Raw genomic sequence first — 26,469 nt, forward strand, 5'->3', positions numbered from 1 at the left:
AGCGTTGGAATTGTTCCGTCTAAGACAAAAAACGTTAATGTAATAGGTACAATAAGTATTGTTTATGGCGGCGTCAGCGGCGCTGCCGTGCACCGACCGCACGCCCGCGCCGCGCTCGCCGATAGCGCGCGTGGGCGCGGAATCTCAATGGATCCTCTTCATTCACAACACTACCTTCGCATTAAAGCCGCTTTACTTTTTTTTTAACCTCCAATCTTTCCCCTTATCTCTTAAACCTCACTCGGGTCCTCTCCGCTTCATTCAGGCCCAGGTCGCGGACAACCCGTTTGACTTCTTTTTTCATTGACGCCGTACAAACCTTAGATGACCGCAGCCGAGGTCGAATTTTTATTTCTTTCACATTTCGGTTTTCCGGTCCGGGCGATTCGTTAATAAATTCTCAGATAATGAGACTGAACGTTTCGTCACCTCATCTCGATTGCTTTAGATTTTTTCTTTTTTGGTTGATATGTGTGAACGCAGCGGCGGGCCGGCTCGGACGACACCGCGATAGAATCGAAACGGCTATCGGAACCTTTTTTTTTGTTAATTTAAATACCGCTATTCTTTTAAAGCTACGTTTTTTGTATGGATGAATATGTTGGCGTGGCCGGAGTGTGCTTATTAATTTGTGTTTCCTGTTGTTGTTTCAGGTAAAGCAAGTGAAGTGGGTCGCTGCGCCGCGTCTCGGACTCTGGGCAGTGTTCAGTGTTTCAGTCCGTGACGTCACGTCATGGCGATTAGGACACTATGAAAAGCACGCCCTTCCTTAGGCTCAAATATGAATGATGGTCGTCGACCCATTGTCATTTGTAATCTATTTGTTTGGTGCATTGATATGTAATTACATTGAATGGTGTACTTCGAATCCCTAAATGCACAGAATTGTAGGTATCTTATGATATTGTAATTTTGTTATCTGTACTTGAGTTCTGATCGAGGTTTGTCGACTTTCGTCCTACTTTGTACTTAAAACGAATCCCTGTACGAAATCAATATTGCTCAGTATTTTTATAGATTTAAGAGTATTATGGAAATATAAGTAAATTATTTGTATATTTGCAAGGCTCGGCGCCGCGGCTCGGCGTGTAACTTGTGGCTTGGGTGTGGCCGGCGCTGGTACTGTTGTTTTACTAAGTTCTTCCAACTTTCATTTGTCTAAATGTAATTTCAAAGCAATAAGTTATTGATTAGTTCAGGTGCCAGACAGTACTTTTACTAGTTCATAAGATAGAGTACGCTCAGTACGTAGGCAGTAAGGGAAGCATAGTTTGGTTTCGTACCCTATATCGTAAACTATTGTTTATTTTTGTTAAAAAGAACTATATGAATAATCGATAAACAACCATCGGTTCGGTTATTGTTGTTGCCCTTGTATATAAAATGTTTTGTAGATTTTCTATTTTAAGTTTCTCAAAAAGTGTACAAAGTAATTAGTATGTTTTCGCCACTTTCGATGTTGTTGATGACACTCGGAATGATCTTTATAAATATTGTTTAAAAGTATTATTAGTATACCTTGTAAATATATTCAGAATAACGGTTCATTTTTTAAATATTGTTTGCGGTCACTAGGGATCTTCGGGCAGCGTAATGTGTGTTGTATTCAAATTGTAATCGTCCGTTTTAAAGTTAAAATGAGTTGAGATTAATGAATGAGTTATCTGATGACCAATCGATTGTGTGATAGTCACATTCACTTACGAGTCCCGCGTCGCAGGCGTGACGCGCACGTTTAATGAACGTCGCTGTAAAATGAAAATCAATTTTACTAATATACGTGTTCTATGTTGCATTCACAAATGACGAATACTAAGCATTTTTAAGCAGTCATGCTATTCCAATAGCAAGCTATTGCACCTATTTCACGAACAGGGCCCGTTTCATGAAAGCCTGAAAGAGCAGCAGTTAGATAATACCTAATACAAGCCTTTCTCAATCTTTTTTCCTTATTTTATTATGTACAAGCATCCAATTACTATACAAGTTACAAGCCGTTACAAAACGAGGCCCAGGTTCAACCTCTACCCGCCCAGACGTCAAACCTTGCCAAGAAAAAATGAATTTTGATTTGTCAAAACAGAGATTCAAATTAGAATGGCACAGGAGACCTTTTTATAGGTCTCTGGGTGGCTAGACGATATAACGAAAGGCGCTTCATCTTTTGCAACCTTCAATTTGGATTTAGTCAATTAAGAAATCAAATCAGAGCAAAAGGTATTAATGTTTATAAATGTTATAAAGTAAAATCTATGTAGTATTTTTGCAAGAAGATAAAACCACTGCGATGGACATGACTGACATCAGATACCTATGAAATTGAATTTTCAACAGCATGCATTATACCAATCTGCAAGCGTTTTTAATGTCCCGAGTGAATCGACGCAAACGACGAATTAACTCGATGTATAAAGTGCACATTCCTCAAGACCCTTCACTCTTATCGTTTTCTAAAAGTCATATTATTATTCGTTGAGTTCAGTGTTTTATGCATCGAGCTACTTCTTAATGTAAAGGGGATAAAATGGACGTATTTGATTTTGTAGCACGGACGTTGAAGGGTCACTGACATTATTTCAAGTTATTTCGAAGGCTTACGTCTAAACGGAACAACGCAGATAGTAAACAAATTTCAACGTGACCAAATCGAATACATTCGCTTAATATTAAATGTTCTATATAGTTATTTATAGAATATTATATACCTATTAATTATTATTATGAGTAACATTATGTAATGATTGTAATTAAATCTTTATTTCAAATGTGAAATTTTTATTTTTTTTCGCTCGATTCGCAGTAGCTTGTCATGTATAAACGAGTGGCGCGGACGTTCATAGAACCCGATTGACTGACGGGCGATTTTCCTATGGCTTATGAAGAAATGAAAAGATTACATCCGATTTACTTAAAATATGATTGTCCCCGCCACTGATGGCTTCGCACAATTCGGCAGGACTACAAACGAGCAGACACCCTAATAATTTTGCTTCACTGTCCGAAACTTTCGAGAACTGTGAATATTTTACCATGGATTGCAGGGAGTCCCTAGGCTTGGGGATTTAACTGGTCGGGTAGGTTCTACTCCTCAAGCGGAACTAAACTTTTTTTGAAAAATTTATAAAAAATTAAAAGTAATCTATTTTCAAAATTTGACTGCAAGAATATCTTTGTTAAATATCAAGGTTTAAATCAGTTATCCTATAGAGCTGTAAGTTAGTATATCTTCGTAACCTTCTAAGTTTAGTGACTTATCAACTTATCGATCACACTCGTTTGATTCGAATTCCGTAAATTAAAAAAAAACCCTATCGAGTTTAGGCTCACTCGCAAATATTGTCAGTTTTTTTTTCAGAAACTGCGTCGGTAGGTATTTTGGCCTTAGGATGAAGTTGCTTTCTACACGTATCGGATCGTTGTAATAATCACATAACGTAATTTCATACATTTTGAGCTAAATAGACATGCCCATTTTTGTGACAAAATTATTTTTTATTAATTAATTAATTTCCATTGAAGCTTCAGCATCCAATAGTGCAATGAATTTCATCTGTCACTCTATAATGTCACAATTAATAAATGCGTAGTTATATTTATTAATTATTTTAATTAGTCAAAGAAATGTTAGTTGAGATAAATCCATGACTCGGCTGAGGCCCATTTTGAACCATGAAATCCTTGCAATGCCTTTGAAGTATGTTCGTAAGAAATATACTTAGTTTACAAAATTATCACATTATTCTAATTTAATTAGAGTGCAAACCTACATAGGTTACCTATCTAAATAAAACGTCACAAATAATTTCTCTTTCGCGATGGAATTGGTAGCTCGGGTTATAAAGACACAATATATGTAGTACTTACATAACGATACAAGTGCGAAACTTAAGAAGTTCGAAACAAATGGCGATAAATTAAAAAACGACTGAAGGGAGTGTTTTAAATCGACACGAGTTGCGAATTACCTATTAAATAGCACATGTATCGTACAATGTTTTACAGTACATATATCCCTTTAAATTTTCGATATAGTTACGTAACGTGCTAATTATCGCACTAGTGCGGTAAAGTAGTACCATATGTACTGTAATGGTTATTATTACATAGCTGTGAGATACGAGTAGGTAAGTATGTACATCGTATGATATCACGAATTAGCTAGATAGATTAACAAAACGAATAAATAGGCATTTAAATATAGCAGGGTCAGGACTAGTGACTTGACTAGCGACAAATTTAACCCAAAAAAGGTGACGTTGCTATAGCCATACCACATACCCGTCTGGTAAATTCTGGTTGTAATGACAAGTAACAATGTCACGATGATACTTTCAAATATATCCAATCGATACTTCTCCCAGCCCAGTCAAAATTTAACCTCGGTTGACTTCTATCACAAAAGTAGCGATAATAGCGATGTGTTACACACGTGACTTTCTGCTATTTTGGCTCTGGGGCCTGATTTTCGAATTTTTGATTTACGAGCGATCGAAATTTGGAATCTAGTGGTATTGACCACTCGATTTCAATTCTTTTATTAGAATTTAAACGCCTAGTAGTGGAGATATCATTTGACGAAATACACGAAATCGAGTGGTAGAATATGAAAAATCGGCCCCCTGGCCTTTAATGACAGAAAACGCAAAAAAAAAGATGATATACATTTCAACTACACGAAATTGATGGTGGCAAACAATCGTACAGCCTGTCAGCCGGTCACCGTTACCTGTTGTTATATAATTATGAACGCTTGCACCTCCAAAGGATCAGGGCGTTGCTGACCCACTGTACAAGGATTTCCTCTAGGTATTGACATGCTATGATACCCCTGCAGGTAACAGCCAATAGTGCTTCCTCAGTTCTGCAACCTGTAGGTAGCTAGGTACTACAGGAATACTAGGCACTCCTGCAGTAAGTATTGGTTTTATTGGATAAGGTATTTTAATAGTAGGGCTGCTCCAGATTCTAGCAAGATACCTTTCTCAGTGCCTTAATTATGTAATATAAGGTGGAATCAGTATTTAGCTGTAGAATATCTTCCTTTTTTATTGTATCTAATCATTTATAATGTACCTAGTAAGTATCTAACACCTCTGTAGACGATCACTTTGTGTTATGAGTGAAATGAAAGTGAAGTGAGTGAAAGAAATCCAATGCTGTACCTGTATTAAACTCATAAATTGCATTTTTCCCGCTTGGATTCACTATAGCTCAATCTTCTATTCTCACCATCACAGAAGCAGATAGGGTTGCCAGATGGTCGGGATTTGGCGGAATTCTCCCGATTTTTAGCATGTGTTCCCGATTCCCGACAAAGTGTAAACTGTCCCGAAAAACAGCTTCACGTTGTAAAACAATAATTTCAAGTTCCGAACTGGCGTCGAGCGAGCGAGCTGACGTAGTGCCAATAATGTAAAATATCGTTGTTTTTAGTACAATTACTTTAATTTGAATGTATTTTTTTTCCCCCGACTTAAGTCCCAAAATCCCGTAAAATTTACATTGTTTCCCGATAATAGCGCCTTTCGATCTGGCAACCCTACACAGGATTAGGTAGCTAATGATAAAACAAAACACTTAGGAGATGCAACAATGTCAGTCGAAATATTTTTTTTTAAAGATGGCTGATTTCTATGAACAACTCTGGTAGTTTTCTTAAAATATACGATTTACGATATGGTATGAGCTTTACCAAAATATCAAATTTTAATTCTGGACCTGGTGTCGACTATGACGTACTTATAGGTTAAACTTAAGCGTCACGGTAGGTACCTAATAGATCAGAACACGATACCAAATATGCCCTCAACTATTTTTGTTACACCTTGTTACAAATTGGCGTAGGTAATAGACATTAAGTACTATTAGAAGTATTATAGAACAAATTAAATAATATTCAGAAAATATTTTATTTTGTTTTTATTTAAAGTAGAAACACTTCTATATAAATTATAAACAGAAATAAATGTCATATACTAAGCAAAAGTGACCAAGGCCTCCAGTGCCCCAGGCTGGAATCGAACCAGCGTCCTCTGCTATCGCGCCAGGTGCCTGTAGGTAGACATTGTTTAGGTTCAGGAAAATATATAGTTGTATGGTTACACCCTTAGGTACATAAAGCTTGCGTTATAAAAACTGTACCACAACAAAAGTACTACAAATCAACCTACGCCAGTTATTTTTCTCAATTTCGTGGAAATATTTACCCCGGCCGCTACAGGGTTTATTCAACAGACTACAACGGTTAACACTTTATTCTATTAAATATGTATTATAAAGCTCAGTTTTATAACGAGCCACGTTTCAACCAGCCCTGAATCAGTTAACCAGTAAACGTCTGAATCTTTAAGAATTTACAAACAAAATGGGGAAAAAAAGTCGATAATGAGAAGGTAAAAGTCGACCGGGAGGGTCCTCCCCTCTTTTAACTCTTAAACAATGCTTAAAACGTAATAAAAGAACGTTTTTTTAACTTTAAGAGTGCCACTCGATATAGGCATTTGGTTTAAGTAATTATAGTAATTAAAATCGAGCTTAATTAAGAGCGTTTTCGTTAACTAAATATTGTTTTAATAATAAATTTTATGCGAATCGAGTCGTATGTCCGTTCTTGTTTCTTTTTGTTGGGATTGACCTGGATTGAATGGGCGTTTTTAGGGTTCCGTACCCAAAGGGTAAAAAGGGGACCCTATTACTAAGACTCCACTGTCCGTCTGTCTGTCTGTCACCAGGCTGTAACTAGAGAACCGTGATAGCTAGATAGTTGATATCTTCGCAGATGATGTATTTCTGTTGCAGCTATAACAACAAAACTTTACTAAAAATAAAATAAAATAAATATTTAAGTGGCACCTATACAAGAAACGTAATTTTTTTGTGTTTTTTGCGTAATGACGCGGAACCCTTCGTGCGCGAGTCCGACTCGCACTTGGCCGGTTTTTATTTATTAACAGTGACTGAATGGCGCCAGCCGCTCTCAAACACGACCGAACATGATCATTGCATTTATCATTGCATTTGGATGTAAATGGAGGCAATAAGTCCATTAAAATAAATAAATCCTCGTAATTAAAACCAACCTGCTTCAATATTTTAGGCTCCAATGCGAAATTGCCCACAACGATAACGAAACATTACCAAATTCAAAATGTAACTAATTATAGTATTCCTAACTATAGTATGCGGAAAAACAAAAAAATGAGAGCTGAAACACTGATTACTTTAGCGTTCTTCTTTTTTACAAATCTACTGCCAGAAAGCCCGATTCAGGGAAACATGATGGCAGGCCGAGTCACAAAACCTTAGGTAGAGTACAAAGAGCTCAGGAGGACATTCAAATGAGACAGCAAAACTGCCGATAATTTGGTAAGTATTTCATAGTTATGTGTGAGATTTTCTAATATTTTCTGAAATATAGGATTTTCAATATTATCTGAAAGATAATATTGCAGTGAACCGCCTGTTTAGATTTTTTTAGCGTAGTTATTATTATTTAAAACAGCTTAAGTAGGTAATTACCATGAAATTTTGATACAGATATTTAATATTATTTTAGTTGTTTCGTTTAAGAACCTTCGCCATTTGCAATCATTCATTATGGGGAGCATTAATGAACTTAAAACCATCTTTGTCTTTCTAAATATTGTACGACATTTCCGGACCTACTTACAAAATTTCATTTGTAATTTACTGCTAGCTTTTCTGTGAATAGCGTTGAGAGATTTATGCTCGCAATAATGAATATTCCACCACTATTCGCCTTAATCAAATCCGTCACTACGCCAATTGAAACCGCAATAAAACGTCCACGGATCGTAAAACAGCAATAAGCATAGACAACAAATAACGTCTAATAACGTAGGGACCCGATCGCCTGTTTTATAGGCCTTATCCCAGTCAGTGAAAGCGCTAAATTATAAATGAATACGCCCTTACGCCCTTAACAATAACGTCGAATTCAATATCTACATTGCACGCATGAAGATCAGACATCATTGAGATTTACTATTTAGAGATTTCATCCCTGTTTTGATTCGTTTTGAATTAAGCTCTATTACCAACGATATACTGTCGCTTTTACAAAGCGTATTAGAAGCTGATATACGACATAGGGAAATTACACAGATTGCGCATGATTGGCGCGCAATAAAACTGTTTGTTTAACTCTATATTTAATTAACCCGAGATATAAAGATCTGTGGCTCTCTCTTCCTTAGTAATAAAATTATGTACTAAAATAAAATACTTAATATCTAGTAGGTACCTACTAGATATTAAGTATTTTAGTACAGTATTTAAAATCAGGTAGGTATTCATTTTTTTACACAATCCTAAGCAATATCAATTCCTAATAGTGATCTAATGTGGAAAATATATAAAAATACCCGTAAACGTTTAATTATTATTTTGAGGATATTATTTTTCTATGAACTGCATGACTATCGAAAGCTAAGCTATACAAAACTGACATTATTTTTGATTCAGTACAGATAAGCTTAACGGTGCAAATTAATAACATACTATGAATATTAACGCCTGTAGGGCTACCGCCAATACCGAAAATCGTCAATTACGGGGATTTTTCTCTGTCACTCTAATTACGCCTTCATTGGAGTGAAGGAGAAAGATCCCCGCAATTTGCGAATTTCGGTTTTTACGGTAGCCGCTCTGTATTTAAGTACCTAATACCTACTCCCATAGAACTATACGTCGTTGCACTTACCAAATCTTATATGCGCGAGATCTTAATCAAATTAATTAATACAGAACTGTAACAGTTCTGTGAATACTCCAATATCTACATCAACGTAAAGTACTACAATAAAGTTTTTCTTTTGTGAAAATACAGATGACGTTACCACGTAGGCTTTCGCGCGGCGTAGGCGAAGAGAAGCCTCTTCAAAATAGGTAGAACTATCTGCAACGGCCGCGGTGAATCCCTAGTGCACTTTGGATGCGCTCCGCCTTAGCTGCAGGCGCGAGCTCAAGTCGCAACGACACACCGACAGATGGCACTTGCAGGCACATTTTGTCTTAAGATTTTATATTATTTTTTCTTGTTAATTAAGTATGTGATAAATCTTTTGCAGGAATTGGATAATTGGTTAAATGACGTTAACAATAACTTCATTTAGGAGTGAGTGCGTAAGGAGTATATCGTATTTATTACATACATATTAAGCATTAGGTTTATTCCAAGACGTGTACGGTGGACGGTGTAAATTTCAGGAACATTCGTAGGTAGAATACCATGTATTCCTTATTTATTCCTTATATATTGCGTTTTTTTTTATTTACTATATTTAATGTAATAAAGGATTGTGTTTGTGTATCAAAGCCAAAGCAGAAAGATTATTAGATTAGTTTAAATAATCCGTAATAGGTAAAAACAAAATTAAAAAGGTTTTCTACATACAACTTAATGAATCTCCTTTGTGATTTAATTACTTAAGTGAAGAGTTAACGTAAAGGACCTTGACGAAGATATAACAGCATTTCAACGGCTGATTATCTTCAGTTAGGTAGGTACATGGAATAAGTATAAACAACGGAGAGTTTACAAGCCCCAAAGCAGTATATTAACCTTCATAAATATACAAGCTTTAGACAGTTCTTCATATGTTGATCGTAACTACACTCAAATTGAATAAAAACGAGTTAAGTACATTTTATGCCAAATTGTTTAAATTATTCGTCCCAAATAATTTATTATCTGCATAATTTTATTTCTACAAGTTATCAAGTGGTATATATAAAAAAATATCTAATGACATTAATCGCTTTGTGTTTTTTTTATAAGCAATATTATATTCAATGAAAGACTGTCAGGATACAAAATTAATCGCTTTGTAGAATGTATTTTTAGACAAGTCAGTCATGACAACCAGTGTATGAATTCTCGTTATCTGCGGAGGTCTCCGCTCCAAGGGACAAAAGGTGCCTGACAAACCTAACTAGGTCAAAAAACCGGACAAGTGCGAGTCGGACTCGCTCACCGAGGGTTCCTTATTTTTTTGGTATTTGTTGTTATAGCGGCAACAGAAATCTATCACGGTTCATGAGATACAGCCTGGTGACAGACAGACGGACAGTGGAATCTTAGTAATAGGGTTTACCCTCTGGGTACGGAACCCTAACAAGAAACATTTTTTTATTGCCATAACCTAGGTATAAGATTTAACGGTAGCAACTCGGTCTCGGCTCGTTCGCGTATCATCGTCAAAGCGGCGCCCCCAGCGGGTAATTCAAATAAATATTTAGATTTCCAATTCCAGCGTCGTTTACTGCCCGCTGAATGTTATTCCGCTATTGTTCTCGTCTCATCCAGTTGCTCTTATTGTACGGGTTTTTCGGATACGCTTGTAAAATTTATTAGGTGTACACGGCAATTCGAATTGGTGGGCGATCGGGAACATATTGGCCGAATAAAGGGTCATTGTCGGTGATATATTTTATTAATTGGCATTGTATGTTTCTGCCGTTGCAGGTTGGAGATGAATGCCGTGATAAATGAGAGATTAATGATGACTAGGTACCTATTTGGAGTTCAAATTATATTTCCGAAACCTTCAATAGATGGTCTTGGCTAAAATTCATATATTCTATTAAGTTTGAAAGAATCTTTTTTAGATGTTCTCTTCGACGTTTTATATTTTACTTGATTTTTCAAAAAGACGAAACCCAGTTGAACCGATAGGAGCAGATTATTGTTTAAGTGCTTACCTACTTTACAATAGTCCTTCTTGGCTTGGTGACTGATATAGGAATGGAACTGGCAAAGATTAAACAAAAGCTTCACCATCATCATATCAGCCGAATGACCACAACTAGACATGCCTTCCCAAAGAACCCCTAAAACGGCCGGTCGTAATTTTGATCGCCTAAGTTGGTCAGGCTTTTATGGCAGTCATTTTCTACACTAGGTACTTATGTAAAATGTGACAGTGATAGATGACACGATAGATGATAAAGGTGCAAACATCGCAACTGCTCCAGTTAGATGTCGCCACATCGCCACTAAATATTTAATTTTTCTTCACCAGAGGACATGGATTCTAGAAGCAGAGCTGCTGCGTCTTTCTGAGCTTCAAACCTGATTCCAAGCGATGTCGGGGACCATAGTGCTCTTAGCTTAGTCAAATACAGAATCAAATAAGGAGGTATCTACACATATCACAAATACCTAATAAACATATATATATAAACATTTTGCAAATAAATGTTGTTTTCGGTTAAACAACACAGAAGTAATAAATATTGTTAAAGAAATAATTGCCAACCCCACCTTCTAAAGGTGAAGCGTCAGTAAAGCTACATGGCCGAGTACAAAATGAGCGATTAAGAAGATGGCCCTCAGCTGGCCCACACCTGCCGCCAGACCTAATCACTCCAGATTTCCGCATTATACCGACAGGCAAATTTATTCATAGGTGCCCCACCATTTATCACCGCGGGCTGCGAATAGTTTTTCACATATATGAGGAAATTGCAAAGGCAAAATTCTATCACGCTCGGAGGGCCGGCCGGGCCGTTAGAATTCCTTGCACCTTGCCGAAACCAATAAATCAAACTATTGCGTAAGACCCCGCTGTATGCATGGCCATCGGCTCCTACCTCCTGTTTTATTTATTACAACACCAAACAGATTTTTATGTACTGATTTATGCGTTATTATGAGGTTTTGGCATGTTTAAAATGTTAACCACTTCCAAATGTTCCGTATCGGCGGTGATTACGGGCGGGTTATCAATCTTTTCTCTGCAATTAGAGGGTTAGAACCGTCGTACTCCCGAGCCGCTAGTTATTTATTAACTAGTGCGCGATCGATCATCGGACTTTTCGTGTTTAAAATTTAAATCAAATGAGAAACTATAATTGAATTAAGACTCTATTAAGCATTTATGAGTATCTCCATCGGATGATTTAAACATCTCATTAATATAATCATCGATATAACAAATCACCGACAGTATTTGTCTAATTTGTCCCAATGAAAACATTAAATGTGTCACAGAAAGCATATTAATAAATTATAACAGTTAAATGTCCGAGATAATTATTTATAGTGACATAACGTGTTAGACGTCATGTTATTGAGTAGAATAGCAACCGATAAATCTCGTCGACTTCGATAAATAGGTTTTGTCACCGATAACAAACTAGTGGCTACCAGATGCGTCGGGAGGTATCGGAGCTATCGACGCATCGATCGCCGCGCCGCGCCGCACGGATTCCTTGAGCCCTCCGCCTGGAAACACCAGACAGACCGATTTTTCGACTATACGTAAAGAATATCATCCTTTCGTGTCTTTCATGTAAACAAACAGTCATTCCAACAATACGGTTCATAGACAATCAAGACATCGTAACGTCAGAAGTTTTTGATGTGATCCATCCGTTACTTTGATTATTGATGAAAATCATATGACTAAATGATATTTTTCAGTAGTTATTTGGTTAATTTCAATACTTTGTGAGCTTCTTTACATATACAACGATATTTTAAGTGACGATTATTGTGTAATTCCAGAGAAAAGTGTGATAATGTCTTCGAGAAGTGTTTGTTTACATGATAGGACAAGTAATGAATAAATACAGTTTAGGTCACAGAGTCAACGTAGAACCTGGAATCTAGACGTCAATATAGCCAGTAGGTATAGTTGGGTTCAGACCAGTAGCACTGGCTATTACTTACTGATATGCATGCGTGTGGGGATGCGTTGTTGTATATCAGGCAATAGCCATTTAACCGACATGAAATTATTAATTTAATATAGATTACAAAAATAAAGTAAAAAATGTAAACGACTTAAATTAAAGGACCATCATAATACAAGTAATACAATAAATTCCTATAATAAGAAAGCGACGAACTCCTATAAGATGTTTTTTTTATATATTACTTTAAATTGATACTCATACTTATTCATGGTATATGCTTTAAAAACATGTTCGTGATATTAATAACATGTAGATATTATTTGGGTATATAGGTATTTTAGTTTAGGATTGTTCTGGATCACTCGGGTCAGTTTTATAACCTACGGGCTGTGTACCTAGGTAAGTACCTAGGTACGTATAACTTTACGATAATGGAAAAACCGGCATATCAATTACCTGTACTTTACGTCCTCTAATTAATTTTTACTACCTTGTTTTCATTAAGGTACAAAATTCCACTGAAATATATACCAATACCAATCTATAAAATTAGATGTAGATGGAATTAGAAGTAGACATAGATGGCGCAATTCTACTGGCATAGTAACACAAAAACACAAGAAGGTACTATGAGTATGAGTAGGTGAGTTCACTTATGCCGCTGACCGAAAGGATTATTATGACTTAATCCACGGGCCATTATTAATCGTGTACTGAGTACTGCACAAGTACGAAGCTTAGAGGAGACCGAGGTGAGTTAAAACAGAGGTAAGTTGAAACAACGTTTATTTTGCGCTATTTATAATCATCTTGAGGCATGGACGTATATTGAGGGACCAGCGGACGGTGGGACGCGGCTACACAACGTTTTTTCCAGCTCGTCAGTTAAAGATGTCTCAAAATGTACGTTGTTTCAAACTACCTCAGTTTTAACTCACCTCGGTCTCCCCTACTGAACAAAACTACAAACCTTTCGAAAAACAACCTAAGAAAGTCTAAATGCAAAAATTTTAATAGTCCCGCCTATCTCTGCACCCAGACGCGCGCTCAATCAAAACGCGGAACAAAGACGTGTCTCATTATCAATTCCGCTTGGATCTGCCTGAAGTTGAATCTGGCCCAACTTCAGACATACTTTCACGGTGGGAGTCGGGAATCAATCAGGCATTCCTACACGCCTCTGAGGGTTCAAACTTCCGTTAACTTCAAGATCTGATTGGAAATTGATTTAGTCATGCCGGTGCGAATTATCTTTAGCGTGGGGCCTTGTCCTCGCACGCGACATTACGACTACATGCATGACGTTACGAAGATATCAAAGAGCCTTATATACTTTTGTGTTGTTTTTTTTTATCATTATACCTAATTTAGGTACTAAAGTACCTACCTATTAAAAATGTAGAGTTTTTATTTACTTTGTCAAATAAATTTATGATTTATGTCTTCATCTTAATACTGCTCTACCATGCTTAAAAACCATAAGGTACACTGGAAAAAATATTTTCTTACTTACTTACCCTGTACGTAAGCGCAAAAAATTATATGTTCAAATTGTTCTTCCAATCTCAAACATGCTCGGACGCTTTCTACTTTCTAGTCCCATACTGATGTAATATCCTGTCCTTCTTTGTCGGAATACATCATAATAGTATTTTTGGAATTTATTAATAAGTATGGCCCTAATGAACAAAATTTAAGTTATATTTTTCTTGATAGTTACTCCTTACCAAGGCCTATAGATACTCGTACATACCTAATCCCTTTCAACTAACTTTAAGTTTCATCAGGTCAAACTTTAAAATTCAGGTTGTCATACCCGTAGCTACTCTGACACCAACCCGTCTCATCTACCCTCAATTGACTTAAGGAGCCAATTGGGATAGATTTTGTTACTTTTATTTAAACAACTACAGATCCAGATTATATGCATCAAAAGAAGGATAAGTTTGCCTAATATCAATACATATCAACGTAACAATTTAGGGCAGTAGCAAGATATAAAGTAATATCGATCTGTAGCTACTTTTTCTCGTAAAATAACAGTTTTGACCTCAGTTCCATATTAGGTAAGTTAGTTACTGTTACATTTAATCATGTTATTATCACAACAGCCACATCACGCCGCTGTTTGCTGTACACTCTCATCGCAAAAAGATTAAGCAATAAACAAAAAATATGGTGCCGACGTGTTTGATTTAATTTTCACATTAACAAAAGCAGACAACATATGAAACAACATAAATTGGACCCCGCCGCGCCGCGAGCCGGCTACAACCAGCGTCATACTTTATTGTGAGTCGCAACAAGCCCGGTAACAAGTTGTTCGATCGGTGAATTACGGTGTTACGTAGCTGTCAATTTTGTGGTATAAAATTCGAGTGCGGGCATGACAAAGGCAGCTGTCATCGTGTCGCTGGAAGGGTCAGGGCGTCCCTCGAGGCTAAGCCGCGGCCGGCCGCCGCAGGCACGCACGCCGCCGCACTTGCCTAATCCTCACCTACTCTCCATACCACACATAAACCCATCTAATTGATAATAAAAAGAGAAATTCCTCGTGAGCGCTGTGCGGTTACATAGGACGGCATTCTAATTGATTTTTACAACCCCTTCTAATCTAATAAGACTTTATAGGGTTAATCGCCGCTAAATATTGTTTAGCGCTAATTATGTGCAGGCTGGCTAAGTAATTTTATTGGGGGAGCGAAGGGGCGCGCCCTCTTCTCGGAGAACCTCTCAATTTTAACGCCACTGAATCAAATCGATGATGTGAACTAAATCACCGCGAAATAAAAACGCAATGCACCGAGTTATTGCGGAGTATAGTAGTAAGATTTATTGTAATGGCTGTTAGCAATACGGAGTGTATAAAACGTGATACGCCACGGCCTACTCCGTAAGAAATAATGAGAGAAAAATGACAAAATACCTATGTGTTTTTTTTTTCGACGGAGAGGTGCGGGTCGTTCTTTGAATGAATCGCTCTACTAGCTACTTGATGGTGTCTACATTTCATCCATCGACAAGTGTCCTATCAAGGATTGATGGTGATTTTCTAAGACTCTTATTCGAGGAATCCAATTAAACTCAGCGCAGGCAGAGTACTCTAAATGTTTAACTGAGCCCAATATCGTCGGGGAACGGGGCCGAAACTATTCTATACCTCCATCTTAGTTATGAGGAATGCCTCATTCTAAGCTATGAAGATTTTCTCGAAATATGTACGTCAATAGTTCAATTTCACAAGGCATTAGTCATGTAAGCGCACACAAAGGGGCGCGTCCAGCAGAGCATTAGAGGAATTTCATCGTTTATTCCATTTCGAACTCGTCTCTCTAACCCGGACAATATTTTTGAGAAACGTCTTATTTTCTAGTGAATAAGAATTTGTTGGGACTCCTTGAACGTGTACAACATAATGTTATTATAATTTATGTCATACTAAGCAGGTGAAGATATTATACGAGCGAGTCATTCATTATATTAAACATGTTTGCTAAGTCGATTTTGTTATTTTTTTGTCGCTCGGCCATGGAGCATCTATCACGCAGCGAGCGGGCGCTTTCTCGCTTAGCTCTTTATTATTATACCAATGATTTCCGGACGCCCGCTCCGCGCACGTCGCGTCGCTCGCAGAACCGAGCACACGGAGTAGGGCCTCAACAGCATAGCTTACCCGAAACTCTTTACGGCAAGCCGACCCACGACCTAATGGAAGAAGACATATCCGATAACATTCCTTAGCCTATACCCCACGAAGACACATTTCGTGATATCGCTAAATAAGAAAAACATTTGCGCAAAATGCGAACATCGAAGCAATCCATTATGCGACGTCGCCGACAGAATGGGCAGCGTTCGCAAAGCACTTTGTATTAAGTCAACAAAATTCAAAAACCATTCAAAGGACATTTGTTTTCATGAATAATAATATGTAAATACTTTATTATAGACACCAGAGGAGAGCACTCAGGACTACTTTCCCGCCGTGACTGCGTACATTGGGTGGCCAAGTAAAGTGGACAATTCATATTGCTGGAGCTCACCATTGTAACAAGGAAGAGTTTTGGTTATTTTTTGTCGTTAGTTTTGAAAACATGGTGTTTACAGTTAGGTAATGACATTCAAAATTAAAACGCGCCATTGATAGACTAAATCTATTGAAATGACTTCTGTTATCGCTGAGGAACTATATTTTGACTAGTATTGATATAGACTGTTGCTCAATATTTAAATTAGCACCGCCACATGGCAATAAGTTCATGTTAAAAAAAAATCGACTAGGTACCTACGTATATTTTTTATATATAAAAATATGTCTTGAAAAACTTTTTACACAATGGCCTAATAGTTTGAAATTAATTCAATGAAATCGAAAAAAATATCAATTTGTAACTACGTTTTTCCAATGAAAATTTGAAATAGAGGAATCTTGTCAAAGTAAATTATGTAGTCAGTACATTTACAGCCATCTTTCGACACAAGCGATTAAAACTTTTAAAACGGCATTTGACTATGATCCTTATTTTTTCACTGAGATGTGTTAAATTTCCTAAATATCAAAAAGTATTTATTATGACCATTTTCCTCTAGTCTAAATTCTCTTTGGTTTTACTAGTCACCTTCCGTATCCCAGAGCGATGTACTCACGTTTGCCTGTATTAGAATCACCAAAAATTATTCACTTCTTAAATGATCTCCATGTCAGATGACTAAAAACGAGTACTTACTTAACCAAGTAATCCAGAACGGATGCAGGTTAGTGGTACCATTCAATATACTGGCAAATTTTTTATTTGATTTTGTACTGATTTCTTGCTAACCTGACTATTTTCGATAACCTACTGATAAATACCTACACCTAGGTATAAATGTTTTTCAACTGTCATTGATGTCGCTCACCTGTATTTCAAACGCTATATCTTCTAAAATAATTAATGAACTTGCTTCCCTTCAGCATTTATCAATTTTTTAATTAGCATTCTAATGATGCAAATGAAAAAATATGCGATCTTTTTTGAGAAACAATCCGTACTTGTGGCTAAGTAAGATTGTTATCGATAGTTTAGACTCCTATGTAGAAAGCTGACATTACTTAAGTCCTCGTAGCTATCCCTGACAAGGTCCCCGAGTGTACGGGTCGGAACGCACGCAGTCCACCCGAGAGTTTTACAGATTTTAATTTTCCTTTTGTCTTTATGGATCACGAAATGTTTTGTGTACGCATGCCCCGGGAGACTGGCCCCCCGCCGCGGTTTCCTTCCTACATCGCCTCACAACAAAAACTCTTGTTATAAAAATGCACGACTAACAAAAACGCTTACGTCGGGTGACAAGTGTGCTTTGTTTATATCTGTTGATATGTTCACGTTGTTTATGAAATGTTCGTGGCACCTGATGACTGCGCTGTTTTCTGTGGATCTGCTTACGGTTACTCCGCCTACTTTGCTTTCGAATGCATTATGATACGATCTAATTAATAATGCAATATACAAGTACCTTGTTACGGTTACTGCTGTGTTATACGACCGCTGTTGACTTATCTCTGTCATTCAGGATGTTTGTATCAAATACTTTGCAAGATGTACAAAACACAAAAAATATTATAAATGTTGCCTGTGACAATGTAAACTTCTAAAGTTAAACCAAGATAAGTCTGCAACGACTTTGATAGCACATGCATTTGCAGTGTTATTTTAACGTCAAAATTCTATAAAATTATGACGTTTAAACATGTAACACTTGCACTGCTTGTGCTATCAAAATTGTTGTAGACAGTCTAACTCTAACTCTAACTTTTAGCAGGATCAAAGATAATGTCAAGCTGTAATTAATATAGATATACCTAATTAGTACTTGTAAACACCACTCATCTAAAATCTTTTGCCTACGAAATGTGATAATGGTCCGGAAAAATCGTAATGCGCCACATAATTAAGTACCTATGTCTCAAAATTCGTCGTAGACAATCACTGTGGCTTGATCGCCACAGTGATTTATTGATGAGCAAATAGAAGATGGGAGGGGGACCCTCTAGGAAGAGGTATCCTAGCATATTAGCAGAGGTCTACCTCCACTCCACCTAAATCTACAACACTGCATTTGGTACCTACACGCTGCTAGCTTTTAAGTGTGCAAGCTGTAAAAGACTTTTACCTTTATAAATAGCTCATCAATAATAACAGTCTAAATGAGCTAACTTATGTGTTTACTACCTCCAGAATAAATATCACGATTGCCATCACAGCCAAAAGCCGAGTGTGATACCCGTTAATAAATTCGGTCCGGCTGAGAACTTTATTAAGTGACACCTCCAAATAAAACGGTGTCATTATCGGGATATCATACTAATGTTAAATGTTAAATTTATCAAATATACGGTATTTGGAGGAGAACGTAAGTACAAGTTGACAACACGTGTCTTCGCTATCTATGCGAGCGGATCGGACGCCCTGCCGCGCGCGCCGGCCGCATTACTTACCATGACCTAATGGGGGGATAAATCAAACGAAATAAATACAAAAAAAATAAGAGACCAATGTTAAATAAACTTAATTCGTGGAACGAGGGCCAAATACCAAAACAATACTCGCTGTACGCGCGAGCGTCCATTAGCGAACCATTGATGTGATTTTTATTTTCAGGAAGCTGCGACTCTGAATGACGTCAGTAGCCTATCAAAATAGGCTCTTAAAATGGATTTCCACGATACGAAGCACTTAACCAAAAACTTATTACACGAAAAAATATTTAATCAAAAACTTTTGTGAAGCAATGCGAAAATATCATTACCTACCTATTCCACAAATTGTAACTCTAAACACCCAGATTATTAAAGCAAACAAACTTCCTAAATTAGGTAATAACCTTTGTATTGTCACCACGGTATAAAAGACACAAATAATAAAGTTATGAATTTCCCTAATACGATTAAATGAAAACTGCAACGAATTTAATTCTCCCACGCAGTCCCGTCCAATAAAGAAAGACATAACGCCGAGCCCAAACACGATGCTAGCTTTATCAAACTCTGTAATGCACATTGCAACACGTGCCTTATTCAAGACCTATCAAGATTGCATTTGCTTTAGCAAAACCGTTTTCGATAGGAGGTTTAGTGAGTAAGCGGTCGAAATAGAAGTAATTCATAAAATTGAGCAGGGCCTTTGATATGAAAATACGGTTAAGCCACGGCACGCGCGCCTTGCTGCGGGAGGCGGTCTATGTTTGTTTGTTTGTTTGTAGCGTCATGTTGTTATTTATTGATCACAACTTCGGACTTTTCAATACTCAAATTTATTTATACCGCGCCCGTATACTATTAAAAAATTATAATGTATCAAAGATTGATGATTATAAGTGTGCTATATCACTAGAAGTTATTTTTAAGATATATTTCATGAATGTCTGGAATGCTCGTACGTATGTATGTATTAAGCTTTATTGGTCACAATCGGATGAAATATGGCAACAGATAATCTATTAAAGAATACTTATATGAAACGTTAAGTATGAGCGCTTCATAAGCCTTTTTCATAAGATTTTGGATACCTATCACTGAACACGTTATTAATATGTACGAATAATATGGTCATTGGGTTAAAAATACATATGGGCCACTAGCTTCAAAAATGTGTTTTTTAATTCCTTTCTTCTTACAGAATGCAAATTGTAATAATGACTATGGCGAAGTCTTTAGCGTAGGTAGTCTAAATTTAAATCGTCGCTTCATGATATTATTTACATGATCGTGTCATAACGAGAATTAATATCACCGTTAAGTATTTTTGCTCATATTTTGGAAAGCAGGCAGATTAGATTAAAATATTCGCGAAAAATATTGATAGTTCGTTCGTTCCTTAATAGTGCTGAGTGACGATGATTATGTTTGAAGCAACTGGCCCTAAAAGTGACGTTCGTATGATGACTGCAGCTGCATTACTGTTACGGCATTACTGCCGAGACGATGATGCGGGCGTTGTTACTGACGATAAATGATCTGTTGCCATATTTCATCTGATGGTGACCAATGGTGACCAATTTAACAATGAAACCTATTTCTTGTAGAACCAGCCCAGGGCCTGGGAGGTCCTGGGATCATGTCATGTTCCCCATTACAACATAGGTCTATGACGCACCTTAAATTATGTTTAAAAATTTGGGCACAAAAGCGAATTATGAAAACTGCATCTAAAAATGAGCTCAATTTTATTTTTGATCGAACTCATCGATTAGGTACTTTTGTTATAAATTTAAAAACATGCTATCTGCAATCCCAAGCACGCATACTGCCGTTTCGATCACGCTTATGCTCAATGAGAGTGAGAGAAGCTCCTGAACCCACGGGGCCTTAAAACGTCACGTCGTTACGAAAGAATATTAAAATTTAAAACGTTAGGAACTGCGATATTATAGGTACCTACTTACCTATCCTTGATTAGGATAATAATAACAAGTACCTCAGATAGTAAATTAACGTGAAAACAGTGATAACCCACCGGTAACACCGGCCCGGCCACATAAAGGTATTATTAAAAGCTATTTGGAGGATTATGAAAAGCGTAAAAGATAGCGGTTTTAATGTTTTGGAAAAAATTAAGACTAGCGGCGCTACAGGGCTATAACCGCGAAAATCGAAGTTCGTCAATAGCGGGTATTTTTCTCCGTCACTCTAATTACGTTTTAATAGAGAAAGAGAAAGATTCCCGCAATTTGCAAATTTCGGTTTTCGTGGTAGGCCGCCAGCTCACCATGCCGTCACCGTACGTAACGTACTGTACGGCAATCATCATCAAAATAAAAACCTGAAAGATGTTTATTCGGAAATGGCCATCTCAAAAGGCAGAGTGTTGCTGGATAAAGTATCACATTGTTCTAGGGCCACCACAAAGCGACCTGTCTCAGTGCAAAACTGCCATTTTCTCAAATCTTATTGGACCCCAGATCCTATTTGTATTATGCTTGCGACCTCGCATCTACGTGACATGGCGGTAACAAAGAGTTAGGTCGTCTAAATATACAGGGTGATTCATGAGACGTGAGCAGGACTAATCCTGCACACTCAGTAACTGATAATTGATCGATCACCGTCGTATTTAGGTGAAACAACAACACTTTTTCCTATTTTTTACTTTTTGGTGAGAGCAAATTTAACTGTCTACAATCATGGTTACCCTACAAGACCTAATTAATAAACATAAAACCTCTTTAACCGTAATGACAGCATTTTGATTACGAAGAAAATAAACTGTCAAACTTGAGTGAGATACGAGTTTTCAAAAGTAACCAGACCGTGATGACAGTGATGACATTCAATTTGACACAGAATATCGGTAGTTTAGTATTCTAATTTTAGGGTGACCATGCATGTCGTAAATAAATTTATTATTTTTTTTTTCAACACGAGTAGAAAATTAACGTTAATCTCACTAATATTGATACGAAACAGTTGCTTATAATTTACAAAATGCGCAGTCTTAGTCCTGCTCACGTCTCCTGAATCACCCTGTATAAAGTTGGTACAAAATAATTTGGCATTGGTGTCAAGTACACTGGTTTACGATTTATGTATATCGATACCCTAAAATGTATAATAGAACTGAGTGAACCTGTTCAGGACGCTGGCAGCGACGACGGCGGACGGCGACCATCGCAGCGTTGCCCGCACTACCTACAATGAGTCGTCTTCGTCCTGTTCGCATCGCAGCCTTAGGTACAACACTACATATATGTAGTAGAATAAAACATTGTCGAAGCCAAAAATAAAATTGATTTCACCGCAGATTAGCGATAGTATATTAATAACGATATTCGTACCCCAGTTTCCTTAAAATTGGTAACATACGCACAACGTCACCATTAATTCCTGTAATGAGTTTTGGGTGAGCATCGCGTTCGTGTCACATCTAGTAAACATGACACGACACGGGCGCGCCTATCGCGCACGATCAATGATGTATCGAGATGTGTGTTTCATTAAGCACCGAGAGCAAAAGATCAAGAAGTGCTGCTGGAAGTGGCTTGTTTCAGAGAACTATACGGCATAGACTAGGAATCCTCTAGACCGAATTTAGAGCAATTATTTCATGCAACCGATGATGCCAAAAATGCGGGGGTGCGCGGGACGAGTTGAGCGAAGTCCTGTGCCGTGATTGGTCCGTTCAAAGACACGGACGTCACACAAAGACACTTTCGACTCGAACATGGAGTAAAATTACCGTATGTGTGGCAGAGGGGGTAGCGCGACTATGCTCAGTCTGGAGGATGTTTTGTCTGTGCTTTACGGCTACCATCAGTTTGGCATTGACATAAACGCTATCGTGTACGTAATTTACTTTCTATGCATCTCGCTCGTACTGACATTAGTGCGAAAGAGATATATAGAAAGTAAATTACGTTCACGATAGCGTTTATGTCAATGCCAAACTAATTGTAGCCGTACTAGACCCAATGCACACAATCAATTAAAGTTTAGGCGTGTTAACTATATAGTCCTTACCATTATTGTTTTCTTAAAAATAAATACAATGAAGATTTGTAATATGGACATACTCAGTAGGTAAGTAAGTACATCCCTACTTACTTACGAAAAAAAAGCTTAATAAGACTTGTCGTCATTTAGTTGTTTAAAGATTACCCTTCCAAAATCATTCCAAGATTAGTTAAATGAATTTTTTTTTGTACATTGAATTCGCAGGTAACTTTATAAAAAACTATTTTTTTATTAAGTACCTACATATGCTCACAAATGAACACATTCTTTTTTCAGTTAAAATAAGGAAAGTGGGTACTTATACACTGTTTTTCTTTGCAAATGTATACGACTTACCAGCCTTTCAGTAATAATTCTACGAAAATCCATTAAATAGTTTAAATAAACTTACTTATACAATTCTCACAATATAATTAAGAAGCAAAATATAATATACGGAATACGTTATGCGGAAAAACTACGTTCTTACAAGTCGATCGCATCCCCGGTGTTTAAATATTTTCGAAAATAATTTAATAGTAGGTGAGTATCTGTTATGGTGGGCTACATGGTAGTTTGTCACATGCTGTTATAAAAAAAAACAACAACATTCCAACTCAATTCTGTCACATCTTCATGTTACAACACAGAAACTTTACTCCAATTTTTTGCGACATATCTGTCAACAAAATAGTGGACATAACCACAGGGGTCACCATAAGGGCGCCTTGACAATGTCTCTTCCAGGAAAGTGCGGTTCGCTGGCGTCTCAGGCGCGGGCGTCCTTGCCCCGCCATCGATCATGTCCCACTATCACTACAACATACAACCACGTGATATTAATTATTAAGCGAAACATATGAACGAAGATAAAATAATGAGTTTTTAATTATTTCTTTATACCTGCCTGCAGAGGATTTGAAGACGGACAGGAAGTTATAATCAGCTTGGTTTGTTATATAGTGATGAGGATGGTTACATGTTACAACACAAGACTTTACATAAAGTCAACCAGACATTTATAGTAGAGCTATGAAAACCAATGAAAAGTCTGCAGCGATTTTGATAGCCCACGGCAAGTGTTATTTATACGTCAAATTTCATAGAAGTTTGACGTTTAAAATAACACTTACACTGCGTGGGCTATCAAAATCCCTGCAGACTTTTCTTGGTCTAACTCTACATATTAGTACTAATGCCCTGCTTTTCCCCGCTAACTTATTATTATTCATTTTGGCTTTGCGGTAGTTGGGTAAAAATCGCACTTTAGTAGAAAGCCACTATTGAAATGAACATGATATGGGACTAGGCATATAGTACTGGGCAAGTACAACTCCCTAATGACCCTAATGTAAAGGTTTACCACCTTTACAGCCTTTTTTGTCGGTGGACGGTGACTGGCAAAAGATTTATTTAAATTTGGAACTGGCAGTCACTGTCAGATGGAAATGGAAAGGATGTGGCATTCGGATAGAGACAGCGGTCAATGTTAAATGTCCGTAAATTAGCTGATAAAAGTGATAAAATAATAAAAAATTAAGTATAATATTATAATCGCATATGTGATCAACAAAACTACAATAGGTTGTTATAATGCCGTGGTTAAAACTAAATAGGTATTACCTTATACATTTATGTACAGTCAGCCAAGAAAGTTCTTGGCTGACCGTACCTACCAGTGTATTGTTCATAAACGAAAGACGTGAAGTTGCATTATGTATTTCCTGGTACTGTTGTGCATTAGACAAATGTAAATATATATTTTTTGCTTGAGTAATTGACGTGACTACCTAGGTACTACAATTTAGAACACTAAAGCTCTTCTGCACTTGCTACCTGTTCATTAACTTAGTTCGCTGTACCCAGGGAGCTAACTCTGAAATTTGCTAAACTATATTTAGGTCCTTGTCAACAAAAGCCTTAAAAACTTGTCTGCCTCGCTATATCCGGCTGGAGGTTAGCAGCTATGCGAAAAGTGACAAGGTTTTTTACTTTTTTCCACAGTTCATTTAGTCACGTTCAAACATTTCATGAGACTGTCGTGAATGTCCCGAAATGCTTTTGGGACCGGCTTTGTTGCTTTGGTACATTGTTTTCATATCAATCTACATTAGTAATCAGTCAGTTATTGTTCTTTATTAGTGGATACGTACTTACGTATATCGAGTATAATATCGCTATGTGTTATTGGCGCGCTGCGGTACACGCTAGCGCCTATAAGTTTACGCTCGGCAAGATGGCGCAAGGCTCAACGATCCTATATTTTCAGTGTAGGCGTCTATTTCGTTTTTCCGTAAGATTTGTTTTAAAATATTAAATAAGGTTAATAGCAATGTGTTTTTTTTAAAGATTAAATAAGGTTAAAAGCAATGTGTGAAATAATGTTACGTATGATTTAAAAAAAACATTATTCAATGCCACTAAGATGACTTGGAAATTGTAAGCAAAACTACGCGGAACATTGTTATAGCTGTTAATAGTAAATTCCATTCAAAATGTATGCCTTAGTGTGCGATCAAAATGTTTTTCAAACACGATTACAATACTTTTTGTCAATCGCTAGATTTATGGACATTACGCACATTCAGCACAATTGAGATCAAATTTCGAGTGGACGTCTCTTTTCGCCAGACAATGGTCATTTCTTGATTCGACATACCTGTCCGTAGAGTGGGTGAGCATCGGTTATTCGTTGATCATGTATGTTCAACAAGCGAATTTAGTTCTTATCGCGTGGATAAAAAGAGTTTTTAAACAAACGTCTGTAAGTTAAGGTCTCACGGTGCAGTGACCGTTGCCTCCCGCGTCGCCTCGTGCGATTATTACGTCCCCACATTGTGCTCCATACGTCTCCACTGACAATATTTTACTTCATACCTCGTTTCACGGAACTCGAGCATATTACGTCAAACAACATTCGGACATGTAAGCAAACATCTTAATGTTTACTAATGAAACATTTCGGAGTACATTGATTGATGGTGCGAGAGCGTTTTGTGTGGACTGGTATTATTCTATTCATAAATCGCGCCGCGGGGTGGCCGAGTCTGCGTTGGTGGCTCCTATTGTCCCAACAATTGGGTAAAGGTAGTGCGATTTTTTTGGAGTGGGTCATATAAATTTCATGCGTATTTTAGCTCGGCGTCGCAGATGGAGTGAATGATTAAGAGGTCGTCGGAGGGGGATGCGCGCCGGTCCCGGGGGAGGCGGCTGAGTGTGGTGCACTGCTTGCAATTAACTCTCCTGTCGAGGCATTATCTCGGCATTAGATCCTCGTGTCACCTCCGCCCCTTGCTGGCACCTCTCGAGGAAGAGCTGTACCCATCAATTCAAATATCTGA

At 37.4% G+C, this 26,469-nt stretch overlaps 2 protein-coding genes across 4 annotated transcripts in view; one reads left to right on the plus strand and one right to left on the minus strand.

The window, feature by feature from the left end:
• Positions 1-2,765, plus strand: part of LOC134678315 (homeobox protein araucan-like) — a 115,818-nt gene extending 113,053 nt beyond the window's left edge. For all 3 annotated transcript variants that reach the window (XM_063536824.1, XM_063536821.1, XM_063536822.1), the window contains one exon: positions 654-2,765. In XM_063536824.1, coding sequence (XP_063392894.1) covers positions 654-657 — 4 coding nt within the window. In that variant the 3' untranslated portion in view covers positions 658-2,765. The remainder of the gene's footprint in view (positions 1-653) is intronic.
• The window catches only part of LOC134678317 (gamma-aminobutyric acid receptor subunit beta), a 555,578-nt gene that overhangs the window by 32,680 nt on the left and 496,429 nt on the right, over positions 1-26,469 (minus strand). The gene's annotated exons all lie outside the window — the stretch shown is intronic.

Source organism: Cydia fagiglandana, chromosome Z (genome assembly GCF_963556715.1).
Source record: "Cydia fagiglandana chromosome Z, ilCydFagi1.1, whole genome shotgun sequence".
Taxonomy (NCBI): Eukaryota; Metazoa; Arthropoda; class Insecta; order Lepidoptera; family Tortricidae; genus Cydia; species Cydia fagiglandana.